At 41.1% G+C, this 15685-nt stretch overlaps 1 protein-coding gene across 1 annotated transcript; it reads left to right on the top strand.

Moving 5' to 3' along the window:
* The first annotated feature begins 310 nt into the window (after positions 1–310).
* LOC147449663 (uncharacterized) lies at positions 311–1063 on the top strand. The gene has a single exon (XM_086521613.1). The coding sequence runs from the start codon at positions 311–313 to the stop codon at positions 1061–1063; it is 753 nt and encodes a 250-aa protein (XP_086377739.1).
* The last annotated feature ends 14622 nt before the right edge of the window (positions 1064–15685 follow it).

The raw sequence follows: 15685 nt of genomic DNA, 5'->3' as shown, positions 1-15685 counted from the left end.
TTGTCACAGGATGACAAAGTGAATTGGTACAGCTTTAAGATATGCTTTTTGAAGCGGTTTAAAAAGGTGATTCCTCAATGCATGGAAACAATTCACTAGTTTGTTTATGCAAGAGCACGAGTCTGTTGCAGATTTTTGGTCAAGATTTGATGATGCTTGGAGAGTGTGGAAAGATGCTCTATTGCATGTGGAAGCCATGTCTAAAGAGGAATTTTATTCCGCATTTACAAATAGCCAAAGAATACAGGTATTCACGAGTTTGTTACGACCAATCCTTAAAGTGAAAGTGCAAGAGAAAGAGCCGAATTCAATGCGTGAAGCATTGAAGATAGCACTGCAAAAAGAAAGAAAGCTATGCGTTGCCACAGGCATGAAATTCCCTTTTTCAATACGTGGTATGGATAGTGTAGATGACCTTTATGTGCATAAAGTCACAGTTGTAGGTGCTCATGCTAGCAAGGATAATAGCTTGGATACAGGTGTGGATTCCCGTATGCGCAAAGTTGATGCAAATGAAATATGTGAATCAATTTTGGAGAGCATACACATGCCAATGGTGCAAAATGGCAAGGACGCAGTAGACAAATGTGAATGTTTGAGCACTAGCATGGAAAGTGAAGATGATGAAACTAAAATTGACAAGGATGAGGCAACCTATGATGGTGACACATCTGATGTTTGTGAGAGTTGGTGCGATGATGTATGTGATGATGACATAGAGTCACTAGATCCATTGAAGGATATGGTAGCCTTGCACAAAGAGCAACGTATCTTTTGGGAAGCAGCTTTGCAGCAACATGGCATGGATGCTTGCATTGATGATGAGATGATGGCCTATGGTCAGGGAGTTTCCACATCAAGCAAAGATGACGTAGGAGATAATGATGCTATGATGGTTGATGTGACCTTGGGTCCATGTTCTTTACCAGAGCTAGGGGTTGGGCAACCCTATAGTGGTTGTGATGCAAAGACATTGGGTCATGAAGGTTATATGGATGAGTTCTATGTGTGCAAGGATTTGATGCTAGTGCCATCTCCAACGGATGTCCATGAGAATATGTGACCTACGGTCGTTAAGTATTAACTTCTTGAGGATGGGGTAGACAAGGAGGTTAAAGTGACATTTTGCTTGCATGATGATTTGATGGATGCATTTCACAAACTTCAATGTATGTTTAGGACATATCCCTTTATCTGTGAAGATCCTAATTGGGAGTTAGCGAGTCTTCGGGCTAGTTGGCATGATGAAGACTTGATTATAAGGTGCTATGTGGCTTTGTATGCATGTTTCCAGCTTTTCAATTGGAAAATGTCTTATGTGGAAGAAGAAGAATCTGCTAGTGATAGCATTTTTGGAGAGAGTTTTCAATTTCGGAGTGGATTTGTTAATGCTTGGAGTGATGATCTCTTAGCCATAAGAAATGAAGAGCAACTGATGCGTTAGGAAGATGATGTGCAATTTATGGTTGTCAATTGAATGGGATCCAATTATGAGATGCATTTTGAGCTATCTATGGTTCTGAATGATTGTGATAGCTTCTGGTGTGGGATGGCGTGTAGCAGCCTGCGAGGTGATTTATATCGTGCTGGGGATCCAGGTGGACAATGGCATTTTGACAAGAAAAAGGATGTTTTTTTCTTTGATAGGGGTAGCCTGCTTGAGCATGTAGTTGGTTCTATGCGGATGTGTAAGTCTCCCTATGATCTTGGAGGAAGTTTGCAATCATTTCTATAGGTTTTTTTTGTCACAGTTTGATGCAAGTGTTGAGCATAAATGCTCAACTAGGGGTTGGGCAATGATGATAAATCACTTTTGGTATGTACAAAGTAGCATTTATATGCATGTTCATATGTTCAAAAAGATGTAAATACATGCATTTGGAGCTTTCCAAAGTGGTTTCAAGTTCAAAAAAAGATTCAACGTGTACACATTGTGAATAGTCAGGTTCGCGCGCTAGCAGTCGGACACATGTACATGCCCGTATAGGGTATCGGGGCCTTGGATATGATTTTAGGTGGATTAGTTTGGTTCTATAGAATGTGTTTGAGCTTTTTTGAATGTAAATAATTCAAGTGACAAGTATCGGTACTCTCATCCCGCTCGAGAAGTTTGGGACATGTAGTAACTATGTATTTACGGTGCCTGATCTGCGGCGATGCGTGCACCGCCCTAGAAGTGGTCAAAAATAGAATTTGGGGATGTGTCAAAGTGCTTTGGGTATCGAGGATCAAGCGTACAAAATATGGTGAATTTTGGAGTCCGTTTGGGGTTTTTCCTACAAAAAACGCCCGCCAGGGGTCAAAATTGGCCAAAACTGGGCCAAAAAAGGTCAAAAAAGGTGTGAAATGGCTTCAAATTGACACATCACTCACGTTGCCGTGCGTGTTAATGCTGAGGGATAACTTTTGAAGAGAAATATCAATACTTTCACCCCTTTGTGTATGGGAGGGAGCAGGGTTCCTCCAGGTGGTCTAGTGCAGTCCCGTTGCGTTCGCGTCCTATTTTCGAGTGTGTGGAGGAGTGAATGAGAGATTTCTCTCTTCAATTTTGCACTTGGGAGAGTCTATGGAAGTTCTGAGGTTTCCATGGATGTGTGCGTGCAAGGAATTGAGGGAAGAAGGTGCACCTTTCTGCAAGACTATGTGACCCTGTATCGGTGCCATTAGGGTTGGCGCTACTCCAAAGAGTCCAACAGAGTGGAGTTTGGTGAAGCTTTTGCAATGGTTTGAGAGTGGCCTTTTTTGGCTGGAGTTTTTGGTTTTTTGATGGGTTTTCTTGTATATTTTGGTCACCATCAAGCGTGATTTCAAGTGTTGATCACCTCGACTCACCTTGTAGTGTCTGCGGGCAGGCAAGGGCTTGTAGGTCGAGGCGTTTGGAGTTTTAATTGAGCTTGTGGGTAGAGTTTTTATTAGGTTTGATAGTTTAGGGTTTAGGGGGTTTTAAATTCTAACATAATGGATTCTTTGTATGTTTTGACGGTGGTCGATGACAGGACGTGACCCCACACCGTAGAGCGCGAGTACGTTGGCAGGAAGGGCTTAAACACCCTGATGGATATTCTGCGTTCTTGCGGTGACATGGTTAGTATTATAGTTTACTCTTTTCTATTTTTTGAATGTTTTATAAACGTCGCTATATGTTTAAAGATGTATTATTGTTTTTTTTGCAGAATCCGACAGATACGCCACTTGGACGTGATGAGACGTCTAGTTAGACGACGTGATTCTAGCCATAGCTATATAGCATTAGTTTCTTTTGTCATAGCATATGTATCATGAGACGACTTTTATACGTCTTTTTGAAAACCATGTATATTTTTTCAATAACGACAATGGTGTTGCAACTATTACATTTGCAAAGTTTAACAATCAAGTGATTTTGCCTATGATGTGTACAATTGTCATTGATTTACTTTCATCAATTTACTTTTGTCAGTTTTGTATCTTTATTCTGCGAACAATACTATGCATGATGGAGTTAATGGTTATATTGTCTTGTGGGTGACTACTTTGGGTCTATATCTAAGCTTGCACTTTTTTTCAAACGTGAATCAATTAATAAAACATTCAATATGGTTGATGGTTGAATGCCCTGCCACCAAAAAAAATTCTCTCGGGCGTCGCTATATAACGCTCTGCAGGATCGCTATAAATGTCGCTATAGATGGCCTGTAAACGTTGCTATGATCGTCGCTATATAGCAACGATTATAGTGACACATATAGAGACCGTTATAGTGACGCTCATAGCGACGTTCCCATATCGATGATGTTAGCGGCGGTCTTAGCGACGCCGGGGGTATAAAAACCCAATGTATTTCCGTCGCTAACAGCGTCACAAGAGCACACAACCTCTTGTAGTGTAAAAATGTGATTGATTGGCAGCCTCTGCATGGAGGAAGGTCTCTCTGGATATCAGTCTCCCCCTCTTGACCTCTTCTAGCTACAGCTCAATCAGGTTGGCTTTCACTTCCAGTCACCTTTTGTGTTCTTCTTTGGAGGCCATCCCAATAGCTTTTCTGGAAGTCGCTCATGTTGCAGTTTCTTCCATTGCTCTTCCCGATCCTTTTTCATCCGAGGGATAGAGCTCTTGATTGCTTTTTGGATACTTCGCGCAAAGCTTTGGGTTTTTCCAGATTAACATCTTTATTAAGTAGATCCTCATATTCTTGGGAGGAAAAAGGGGAAGGTGATGGCATTTGGAGGAGAGAGAGGGTTGCCATGTGCAAGTTCAAAGCTAGAGAGAGAGAGGCATCTATTCGTAGAGCAGATAAGGAACAAACAGAAGGAGATTTTTTGGTACCTTCTAGCTTGTGAGGCTTGTCTCATCATGTAATCAGCACGTGGAAGTAGGGGATGGTCATGAACCAATGGTGGGAGGGCACACATGCATTTTGCGGATGAAGGGAGATATTTTTTGGTGTTTCTTTAGCTTGTAAGGCTTGTCTCTTTGTCCTTGTGTGATTTGTAGGTGGAAATAGGCAATGGCGATGAAACGATGGTGGGAATGCATGCACACATTTTGCAGACGAAGGGAGGTAGTTGTAGCATCGGGCTTGAGCATGGTGATGTGGAGGATGGAAGTTGATGGGGGAGGTATGTGGAGGAGTGGAGGTGTGACCATGGCAAGACACATGTGATGGTAGCAACAACTGCAAGACTTTTCCTTCCAATTTTATGAATCTATGCATTATGAAGGCAACATGGCCATTTGGTTTCGTGGCCACTTTGCATTATGAAGGCAAAGTGGCCAAATCTCCTACGCATGCATTTGTCCGATTTGACTCCATTGGAAAAGTTCTAAAGGCTAGCACTTGAGGGAATCCCACATGAGGGAATCTCGTGGGATTTTGCAAAATGAAACCTCCAAGCAAGAAAGTGGAACCAAGGCCTAGAAAACAAGATAACATAAGGGCATATGAGCTAGACTAATTAAGAAGTCTTAGGAAACCTTGGAAATTAGGGTATCTTTGAAGGTTCGAGGGGAAAGTATAGTGAAGCCAAACATGTTTGAACCCGTTTCTTTTTCATGGGAATCTCAAAGATTCTCTACTTTCGGATGAAAAGCAAAAGAAAATGGCATTTCAGCTAAGTCATCACAAGACAGGAGAGCTAAGGTCGTGAATGTGGTAGCAGAAGGTCACTCAATGTAGGTAGGTCACCATAGGACACATGCAGGAAGGAGTTTGACCACGTGCTTGCCAACTATCGCGCGAGCGAGGTAAGGCAAGGCAAGGAGGGGTAGACATTTGGTGGCAAATGTGGCACGCATAGGGTGGGAGATGTTTTTTAATATCCATGGGTTTGCAGACTTGACAAGCTTCACAGTGTCAGACTGACTCAAGCCAGTGACTTCTTCATTGCATGTGAGATGATGAGCTCAATGCCAGATATACATATTGGTTACAATTCTTGGAATGGCTAGCTAGCAAGAATCTTGGGAGATGCCTTCATTTTGAAAGGTGAGGAAAAGGTGAAGAAAATAAAAGCCGAAGGAAAAAATTTGTGTGTGTGTTTTGGGGGGGGGGGGGGGATGCCAAGATGAATAATTATGATGGCCACTTGCGTGCATTCTATCTTGCCTCCGAGCATACGTGTGTGGGCATGAAGAGGAGGACATATAGAGCGGCATGTGGCCGGACAAGCAAGGAGGGGTTGGAGGACGACAGGCCATTGCTTCTTCTTTTTTGTATTCAAATAGTGCAAGAACTAACAACAAGCCCATTGCAACGAGGTAGTTAGCATAAATTGAGTTAACATCACATCCCACAGTCGGGGCTCAATTTTGACGAGGGCATGGTAGTTTTAAGTGTCTGCGCTGGTGGGAGGAGATTCAATGGAGGAATCTGTGTAGATTTTGCTTAATGAAAATTGAAGTAAAGTAACTACCATAGTGAATAGGTGGTAGCTAATATGTAGCTAGAAAATAAATCAATTTAGTGGAAAACAACTCAGTTGACAATACGATGAGGATATGAGAGATTAATTTTGACCTTACTCTTTTTTATTTGAAGTTAACAAGTTTCCACTAAATCATGATTTGTTTTCCAACCAGTTACTTAGCTGGAAAGCACATCAATTTAGTGGAAGACTACTTTTTTACCTTACTATTTTTTTATTGAACTTAACAAATTTATTAACAATTGAATAGAGAAAGATTCAAGCCTATTGATAATATATTAATCATGGATAGTAAATAGTATTATTCGAGAGATGAAAAGGATACCCATGCCACAAGATTGTTGACGTAAATACACAGTGTTAAGGTGACATTTTTTGTCTTGTTAAAGAAAGCCACAAGGGATAGCTATGCGAGGTCATTCGTAACCCATTGATTGACATGTGGCCCTCAACAGAGCCTTTTAAACACTGACGGCAAAGAAATCATGTTTTTTTTTTTTGGGTGGGTTTTTTGTGGGTTTTTGGGGGGGGGGGGGGGGGGGGGGGGGGGGGGGGGTTGGGTTTGACCTTAAATGAAGTTTCCCAAGTAGCTTTCAATTTTTTGGCCTCCTAAAGAACTTAGCACCCATTTATTTGCTAGACAAGTTGTCTCTAAGAGCTTTGAAAGACTTAGCCTTTCAAATGCATTCTCTTAAGCCTACATTCACTTTTTGGGCATAATGGAAAAAGACTTTAGAGAATAAAGGATAGGAGTAGTAGGTCTGTACACATGTCTCGTTCAGGGGAATCAATAAAGATCCTTTGGCTTGGGGCTCAGGAGGAAAATCGTGACCAAGGCACGTGGAGAGAGAGAGAGAGAGAGAGAGAGAGAGAGGGAGAGAGAAAAAAGAGAGATATGTGTCACGTGATGACGATCGTTAAGATTTCTTCGCGAGTAGGAAAAGAGCAGAGGCATTTTTTGCTCTGTTCGAACGTGCAGTGGGTTGGATGGCGCAGTGGGAAGGCACACCGAGCAGGGACCCATCTCTCTCTCTCTCTCAATGAGCCCGTCTCGCCAATGGCTCTCTCCAGTGCAGCAGCAGGAGAGAAACTTTTGGATCCGTCAATGAGGGCGTGATGCAAGAAATGCAGTGCAATGATCAAGCCATGCACACTGGTGCACGAACATGGAAGTGTAGGGCGTGGGGGTCGATGCTGCTGTGCATGAGCCCTTGCAAGTGATGAAAACGGTGGAGGAGGCGAAGCTGGGCACGGAGGACAGCGGGCATGCAAAGCTTGCTCTATATGGGATACAATTTGGGTTGATTCTTTTAGTAAGAATCTTAGTGAGATGTCTCTTTGTTGAAGGGAGGAAATAACAAGCAAAGTTAGAGGAGGGAGGTTGAAAATGGTGAGCAACGAGCCAATTGGAGAAGTGACCTGAGAGTTGGCACGAGAGGCTACATCACAAAGCTAGGTAAAGATTGCCCTTTTTTTAATATTTGGGCTTGTCTTTCTTGCATCAAATAGCTCACAAGTGGAGTGGCTCAACCTAAAGATTTCTCTCTCACTTGGTGAGGTTGTGAGGTCGAGGTTGCTCATTGTATGGTGCTTATTTGATATGTGTCAAGCTTGAATTGCTAAGTTGAAGTGGGATCTACAAGATTCGATCTAATGAGAGTAGAAAGAGCAAGTTTGATCCCTTGATGTGAGGAATTGATCAAGGGTCCTTTCATTTGAACACTTCAAAATATTTCATCCTCGCTAAATTGTTTTATTAAATTCTATGCTTATTAAATCAATCTTTTCTTATAAAGCAACATTAAAATATTCTTTTGTATAAAATTTTAATGTATCTTTTTATTTTATTGCTTTTATTACATATAAAATTTTCACAAAAATGTGAGAAATACCAAAATATCTTATATCGGGGTCCCCGAGCCACTTGTTATAAAATGTAATATGTGCTCCTATCTTGTCATGAAATGCACTTTAAGCTCAAAAAATTCTCCATTTGGAGTCTCTTTATCCCATTTTTGAAAAATTTGTCATTTCGTCTAAAAACCGATCGGATCGGGCTTTCTGCAACATTTTCATAATCGCACCCTGACCTCACCATATTTTGCTCTTGGCTTGCTAATCACTCCTGTATTTATCTTTTGTAATTACGTCTCCATCTCATTTGATTTTTCTATTTCTCTTGGTTTTTTTTCCAAAAAACTAAAAAACTAGATGAAAAATAACTAAATTAATCCAAAAAATATCAATAATCCAAATTAAAAAATAATAACATGATAAGCCGCTATGTACACTCATTTGTAATATTTTTGGTCAGATTGCTTCGTTTTTCTAGTTTTTTGCATAAAAAATGTCATTTTTTACATATATACACAAACACACCTAGAGACCCATTTTTTGCAATTGTCCTCATATCGGTGTAGAATACATTAGATAAGGGCATATATACTTGGGATCACTAGAAATGATTCGCAATCAAATGGAAAATAAAAATAAAAATATAGAAAACAATGCCATGTTAGTATTTTTAAGTTTGTCAAATTCGCATTGAGAATGCATCCCCCCCCTATGCTTAATGACTAAGGTGCTTGAGGTTCTTGTCGTTCTTGATGAGCAAGGTGCTTGAGGTGTTCAAGTCAAACATGAGCCCTAAAGGTGGGGGCATGAGAGACAACACCCACACACACACACACACACACTCAAGGCAAGTCCAAGACTCAAGAGGCATAAAGGACACATGCCAGGCCCTAGCAATACTGCCCTGATGATGTGCTTGAATCCTATTGTATGATCTATAGGGAGGTCCAACGAGAATTTGGATTCAATTAAATAATTAAGATCCTTCTCTCAAAGGGGGAAAGGAATACACTTGTCCAAATGCTACAATTAAATAATTGAGATCTTTTTCTCAAAGGGGGAAAGGAGAACACTTGTCCAAATGCTACAATTAAATACTTAATATCTTTTTCTCAAAGGGGGAAAGGAGGACACTTGTCCAAATGCTACACCCCTTGCTTATTATGACTCGAGCCCTAAAGTAGCAAAATTGAATCCTCTCTCTCTCTCTCTCTCTCTCTCTCTCTCTCTCTCATATACTCCACAAATTTTTTTAATTCTTTCTTGCAAATTTTCTTTGATTAATTTACAAGTGGGAGACCTCAAAGCGAGGAAAACCCACGAAAAGAAAAAGATACAAAAAGCAGAGCACTATGAGGCTCAGAAGCCTAGAAACATTCAAAGTAAATCCTATAGGTATTAAGAGTGATGTCTCCAGCGTCATAGGCAAAATGCAGCATTTGACCAAGAGATAAATTGAAATAGGGAAAGGGGTCAACAGAAGTGCCTTGGAACATTAAGGAGTTCCTATGGTGCCAGATGGCCCACAGAGTCCAAAATCTGACCCAGGTGAAGAACACCGCAAAAACTGAGATTGCAGTGACTGTAGCACCCCAAAGAGCCAAACGCGTCTGTGAAAAGAGCCGGAAGGAAAACGTAGCTGAAGAGAAGTCGATACTTGCCAAATGAATGCTCTAGAGTGATGGCAATGCCATGATAAATGTGGCATGGTCTCCTCAGCTTCAAGGCATCTGGGGCAGCGGGAAGGCGCAATATGCCGAGCATGTAACACACTGCCAACAGGTAGATCTCCCACCAAGCAGCGCCACAAGAAAACACATTCCTTCAAAGGAAGATAACTCTGCCAAATGCAAGACAATGTGTGTTTCCACCACAAGGATGACTCGAAAAGCGGCCATAGTTGATTACCCTGATGCACAATCCATACATCAAACTGAAGGATGGCATAGACACTACCAACTGAGATGCAGTCCAATCTAGTAGTATCTGTATTCTAATTAGAGAAGCGAGAGTCCACATCCAAAGGAGGAATGGATGAGTGAGCAGCAAGCATCCTTTGAATATCTGTTCAGAGAGGAGAATAGTGATGACCCAACCAAAAGGAGGACACTGCATCAACGAACAAAAGAACAGCAAACGAAAGAACTCCAACACCTGACAAATTCCTTTCTGGGAAAGAAAATACACTTGGTGAGGAGACCGTTGAACCAAAGTCAAAGCAAAGGCTCTGCTCCAATGTAGACTCTCCAAGCGAAGAGAGTTACACATAGAGGATTGTCGACCATTCCAAGCCAAATGGAAAGTGACAACCTTCCAATCAACAATTAGAGAAGAAGTAAAGGGACATCCAAGAATGTCCTTCAAGATTCCCAAAAACAACATCCCAATAAGTCGGTTTCAAATGACCAGAAGATGGGGTGACAATGTGCTCCACAAGATACACACACACACACTCCCCCATTGTGTGTTGTGCACACAAGTCATCTCGTTCTCCAAGATTGAGAAGTGGAGAGACTACACTAATACCCCTTGGCTATGGAATGAAAATCAAACCAAGAGTTATGCTACAACCAATGCTTATCAATCTCGCCATCTTCATTATCACTATGCTAAGCTATGCTCTAAGAGTGATTATATGTGAGGAGACTACTTCTTTCTCGTAGAGATACATCTGCTTCTCTTCATCTTCATCACTCCCTGCTAGCTCTCTCCACCTTTGAAGGTGCTTGAGGTCTTGGGATTGAGGCCCGGGATAAGTTAATGTTTTTGCAAGTTAGTTACGATAATAATATTGGCGCATGAAGCTTACCATTTTCATGGCATCAACAAAGTCTCAAGGAACACAAAGAATGTATTATATCAAGGCTCTCTTCAAGGGAGAATCTATAATACAAAATCCTTTTGGAGGAGGGACCAGCTTCAAGTAAATCCAATCCTCGAATGTTGTCAATTTCTCTGATTCTCTCTTTCTTTTGCAGCTGTTATTCGTGCCAAACTAACTAGGTATAACATTTATTTTTCTACGTTTAATCAAGTACTCTCCTTATGCTCATTAAGAATCCTCTGAAGGAAATTCTCACTATTGTTACTTTAATTCTGCTAGAATCCATGTTATTAGCCATATTTTGTTACATTGGTATTAGAGCTATTGGTTTCTCTTTTACTGCTAGAGAAAAGAGGTCCTTCAGTTGTCCATGAAAGGTTGGAGTTTTTCATTGCAAGAGAGTAAGTGGGACAGGGATTTATTCTCCCGGTTGGAATGAACTAAGTTCGAAGTACACCATTAGGAATTATAGACTTAATAATGGAGTCTTTCGTGGATTACCTTTGGCTTAACCATTATTGAGCTACTAGCAAGCTCAGCAGGAACCATGATCAACCGAGCACTGCTAGACCCTCTCCACTACTCTTTGCAATCAACAGTCTCTAAACCATGGGTGTGGCTGCTCGAGAGCTAATTTTCAAAAGTTAAGAAGAGTGCAATTAAAGTTTTGAGGTTTCCAAAGCACAAAGTAGCATATTTATAAATGTAGTTAGCATGGCTTCCAATAATAAAGAGAGTAGAATGAATATTCATGACTTTGAGTTTGCACATGAAGATGCTTCAAATGATTTTCATGTGTTTGTGAACTATCTTGTTACTAGGTTGCAACAAGCCATGGGCAACCCCGCTTTACAAGCCAAAGTTACCCAACAACTTTGCACCCAACAAGCCAAAGCTACACAACAACTTCGCACCCATGGGATTCTCCAAACTCACCAAGAAGAGAGAGAGCTTAGGAAGCCTCTTGTAGGGACTTCAAAGAAGACTCTCTCTGGTGAGAGAACAAAAAGAATCTATGAAAGAGAAAGAAGTGAATCTCCAAGTTTTCCAGAAGATATGGTTCCACAAAGACGGCGGTCAAGACAATCCCCAATTCTTCCAAAGAGGAAAAGATTGTCATATATAGTCCTTCTCGTCGTCATTCTAAGAAGGAAGAGAGGAATCAAAAGTAGAAAATGGCGAGAAAGAGTTCACCCTCTTCTCCATATTCCTCCTCTTTCGATGAAAGCAGTGGTTTTTCTCCTAGAGAGTACAAGAGAAGAGGACATCGCAAATCCTATCTTGCTCGGAAAAGGTCCCACAAGCTTAAGAAATTCAAGGAGGGAGAGAAGAGCATCTCTTTTCTCACCTATGATGGTACCTTTGGAGCTACAGACAAAGATTTGGACTTCATCCACAACAAGTTGATGTGGCCTTTGGAGATGAGGGATTCACGGAGTCCTCTAAGCTACACCATGTAGCTATGCATTTCCAAAAGTCTGCCAGACAATGGTGGGCTAGTCTACGAGGTAATGGAAAAACTCCAAAGACATGGAAAACTCTATGAGTTTCCATAATGAAGCAATTTCTTGCAAGTGATGCCAAAGCCAAAGTACTTACCAAATGGAAAATTTTGAAGCTATCTCCCAATGAGTCTGTCCACAAGTATGTGGACAAGTTTTCAGATTTACATCTCAAAGCTATAGTCTACCAAAAGATAGATTTCACCAAACAAAAATCATCCCTTTCCTAAGCTTGGGGAAATGTGAGGGAGCATGATTCCTTTATCCTTTTTGACACTGACTCTACTCACAACTTCATATCAACGGAGTTGGTCAGACATATAAGCTCATGAGATGGGAGACACCGCTAAGGCCGATGGAGCTTTCAAGATACAAGAAGCCACAGCTACTCCCTTGATTGGGAAATTGAGTCTTCATGTCTAAAGCTAAGTGAAAAAAGAGAACTTTTTCATCTCCCCTCTCCAGCATAAGGATGTTATCCTAGGAGCACCATGGTTCAGAACCGCATGGATGGCAATATGAAGTTCCTTGAAACAAGAATTTATTTTGAATACAAAGAAAAGAACATGTACATAGATGCTAGTGAGTGGGTCATACTATACCCCTTGTAAATACGCTTGCTTTTGATAAGTCAATGAAAAGTTCAATTTTTGCGTATATGGTTTTTTTTAAAGAATCCATAAATGATCCTAATGTTTTATTCAATGAAAATGGTAGGAATCAAGAGGAATTAGAGTTGTCTAATTTCCTAAATGGATTCCAAGATTTTTTTATCGATGGCATCCCTGGCTCCAAAACGAGGGGATGATGACCATAGAATAGAGCTTCTACCTGGGAGCTCACCGCCTAATAAGCCTCCTTATCAAGTTTCCCAAGATCAATAAGAGGAGATCGTGAGGGAAGCTAGGAACAAGGTTAAATTTCACTTCGGCCTATCACCCACAAACAGATGGCCAAAGTGAAATAGCTAACCTCACAATTCTAGATCTACCCAAGACCTATGTTATGGAAGTAGATCAATGTTTACAATGGGAGAAGTGCCTACTACTTGTAGAGTATGCATACAATAACATTGTCCACACTACTATAGGGAAGAAACCTTTTGAGATCATTGAGGGAAGTCCTAAAAGTCACCTGCTACTTAAGGTACATGGGAAGATCTTCGCTGCTGATGAGTATAGCCAAGACCTACAAGAATCTTTTCAAAAGAGTAATGAGGCTATATCCATCTCACAAGAAAAGAAAAAATTACCTGCTAACAAGCACAGAAGGGCCTTAACTTTCAAGGAAAACAATTAGGTCCTACTCAAGTTTCCAAGGCTTGATTGAGGCAAACTATGCGCCAAAATCCTACAGGCCACCAAAAGTATTGTGTTAAGCTAGCAAAAAGATACTATGGTCCTTTTCAAATCTTAAAACCAATCAACGAGATGACCTATCAACTAAAGTTTCCCAATTAATGGCTCATACACAATGATTTTCATGTGAGCTTACTTAAGCCTCACAAAGGAGAACCACCAAGAGAACCAATAATTGAGGACCCCCCCAAGATCAAAGATCAAGAAGAGGTGCTCCAACCGGAATCCATCCTTCGACATGAAGACAAGGTACTAAATTATCCAATGATATCTTATTGAATTCAAAAAAATCCTTTTGAAGATACTAGATGGATGCAAGGAACACAGCTTAAGGATAGTATGAACCTTGTCAATGCTACACTAGATGAAGAAAATGTAATTGTTTTTTAAATGAACAATGCTTTTGTCTTATAAAACTAGTTCTCTTTTTATTGTGCACAAATCTATGTAGTATGACTCTACTTTGGGAATATGATATGAACTAAAGAGCAAGCATGCTTGCGACAGCTAAGTCTCCCAAGCACCGAATGGACTAATCATCCATTATGAAATGATTTTGTAGGGTAAAAAGGGATCCTCTACCCTCTAAGAAACATAGACTAATGATGCTTTATCTTCTCTACCTCATAGTTGAGGATGACTATGGTTTCAAGAGAGAGGTAATGTCATAAAGTGTCATAAAATCTAATATCTAACCAACCCAAATGATTTTCTCATATTAAATTGATCACTTAATGTGGGAGAATAAACGGGAACAAGTGTTAAGATATAGATATGTGCTATAGATCTATCTCAACATGGGGCCAATAGTAAAGGGGCCCAAATGGGAGATGGTCTATCAAGAGCAAGGCTAACAATGGAGCATAAGACCTTAGGGTTAGCTTCATTGAAGACCTCCAATAATGTGTGTAAAAGTCCTTTGACCTTAGGTAAGCTAGGGCTGAGCTTGAGGTGGGAACCCGGCTCAAACTCGAGGTGCTTGTCGTGCTTGAGGTGCTTGTCCTGCTTGAGGTGCTTGTCATGCTTGAGGTGTTTGATTAAGATGCTTGAGGTGCTTGACTGGCTCCATGCTTGAGGTGCTTGACTTGGTGCATGATTAAGGTGCTTGAGGTGCCTTGAGAAGCTTGCCTGAGATGCTTGTGGTAACACCCCCTACTTCAAGTGCTTAGTCATGCTTGATGACTAAGGGGCTTGCTCATCAAAAGTCAAAAAGTTCCCTACAAGGAGGGGGGCGAGCCTACAAGGGGGGGGGGGGGGGATGAGAGAGAACACACACACACACACACACACACACAAGGGAAGCCCCAGCTTGAAGAGGCAGCAAGGACACTTGTCAAGTTCCTCCTCATGTTGCCCTCATGGTGTGCCTGAAACCTATTGGTTGGCCACCCAAGGGGTCCAATGATAATAAAAGATATTTAATTAATTGATTTTGCATTTATCAAGTCCTGTCTCTCAAAGGGGAAAGGGGGACACTTGTCCCAAGACTATCCCTGTTGCTTGTAATGGCTCCTGCTTGTGATTGGCTAGGCCTGGAGGGGTCCAATGAGCTTCAAGCATGAGCTACAAGGGGGGGTCGACCCAAGAAAGCTAGGGGGGTGCTTAGGGGGTATACTCACCCACACACACTCACAAACACTCTCATTGTGTACTATGCAAAGTGCAAGAGCTCCCTCTCTTTCTCCAAGCAAGTAGAGGTTGAGAGCCTACACCAACACTCTTGGCTATGGAGTGCAAATCCATCCAAGAGCCATGCTTCAATGCTTGAGCTTGACATATATTTCTTCTTCATTACTATGCTATTATGTATGCTAGCACAAGAGTTATGATAAGTGAGGAACTGGCTCTTTCTCGTATGAAATGTATCTTCTTCCTCTTCCCTACCCTCATTCCCTGCTAGCTCTCTCCACCTTCAAAGGTGTTTGAGGTCTTGGGACTAAGTCTTGGTATAGTTAAAGCTTTCTTCAAGTTTAGGTTATGCTATGATGGTGATGCATGAAGCTTTCCATATTCATTGCTTCACCTAGGTCACAAGGAACACAAAGAATGTATTGTAACAAGTCTCTCTTTATGGGAGAAATCATAATACAAATGCCTATTGGAGGGGGGACGGGCTCCACATAAATCCGGTCCTCAACTGTTGTCATATTCTCTAAATTCTCTCTCTTGCAAAAGTATTGTCTATGCCAAGATAACTAATTGCTATGATTATGTTGCTATCTTCAATTATGTCAACCCACTATG

The sequence above is a fragment of the Adiantum capillus-veneris genome, chromosome 10 (assembly GCF_014529385.1).
Source record: "Adiantum capillus-veneris isolate H3 chromosome 10, ASM1452938v2, whole genome shotgun sequence".
Lineage (NCBI taxonomy): Eukaryota > Viridiplantae > Streptophyta > Polypodiopsida > Polypodiales > Pteridaceae > Adiantum > Adiantum capillus-veneris.
The sequence above is the reverse complement of the archived record's forward strand: the minus strand, read 5'-3'. Positions and strand labels throughout refer to the sequence as shown.

Excerpts from the sequence above, each read along its gene's own strand:
- LOC147449663 (XM_086521613.1), top strand. The coding sequence starts at position 311 with ATGCGTGAAGCATTGAAGATAGCACTGCAAAAAGAAAGAAAGCTATGC.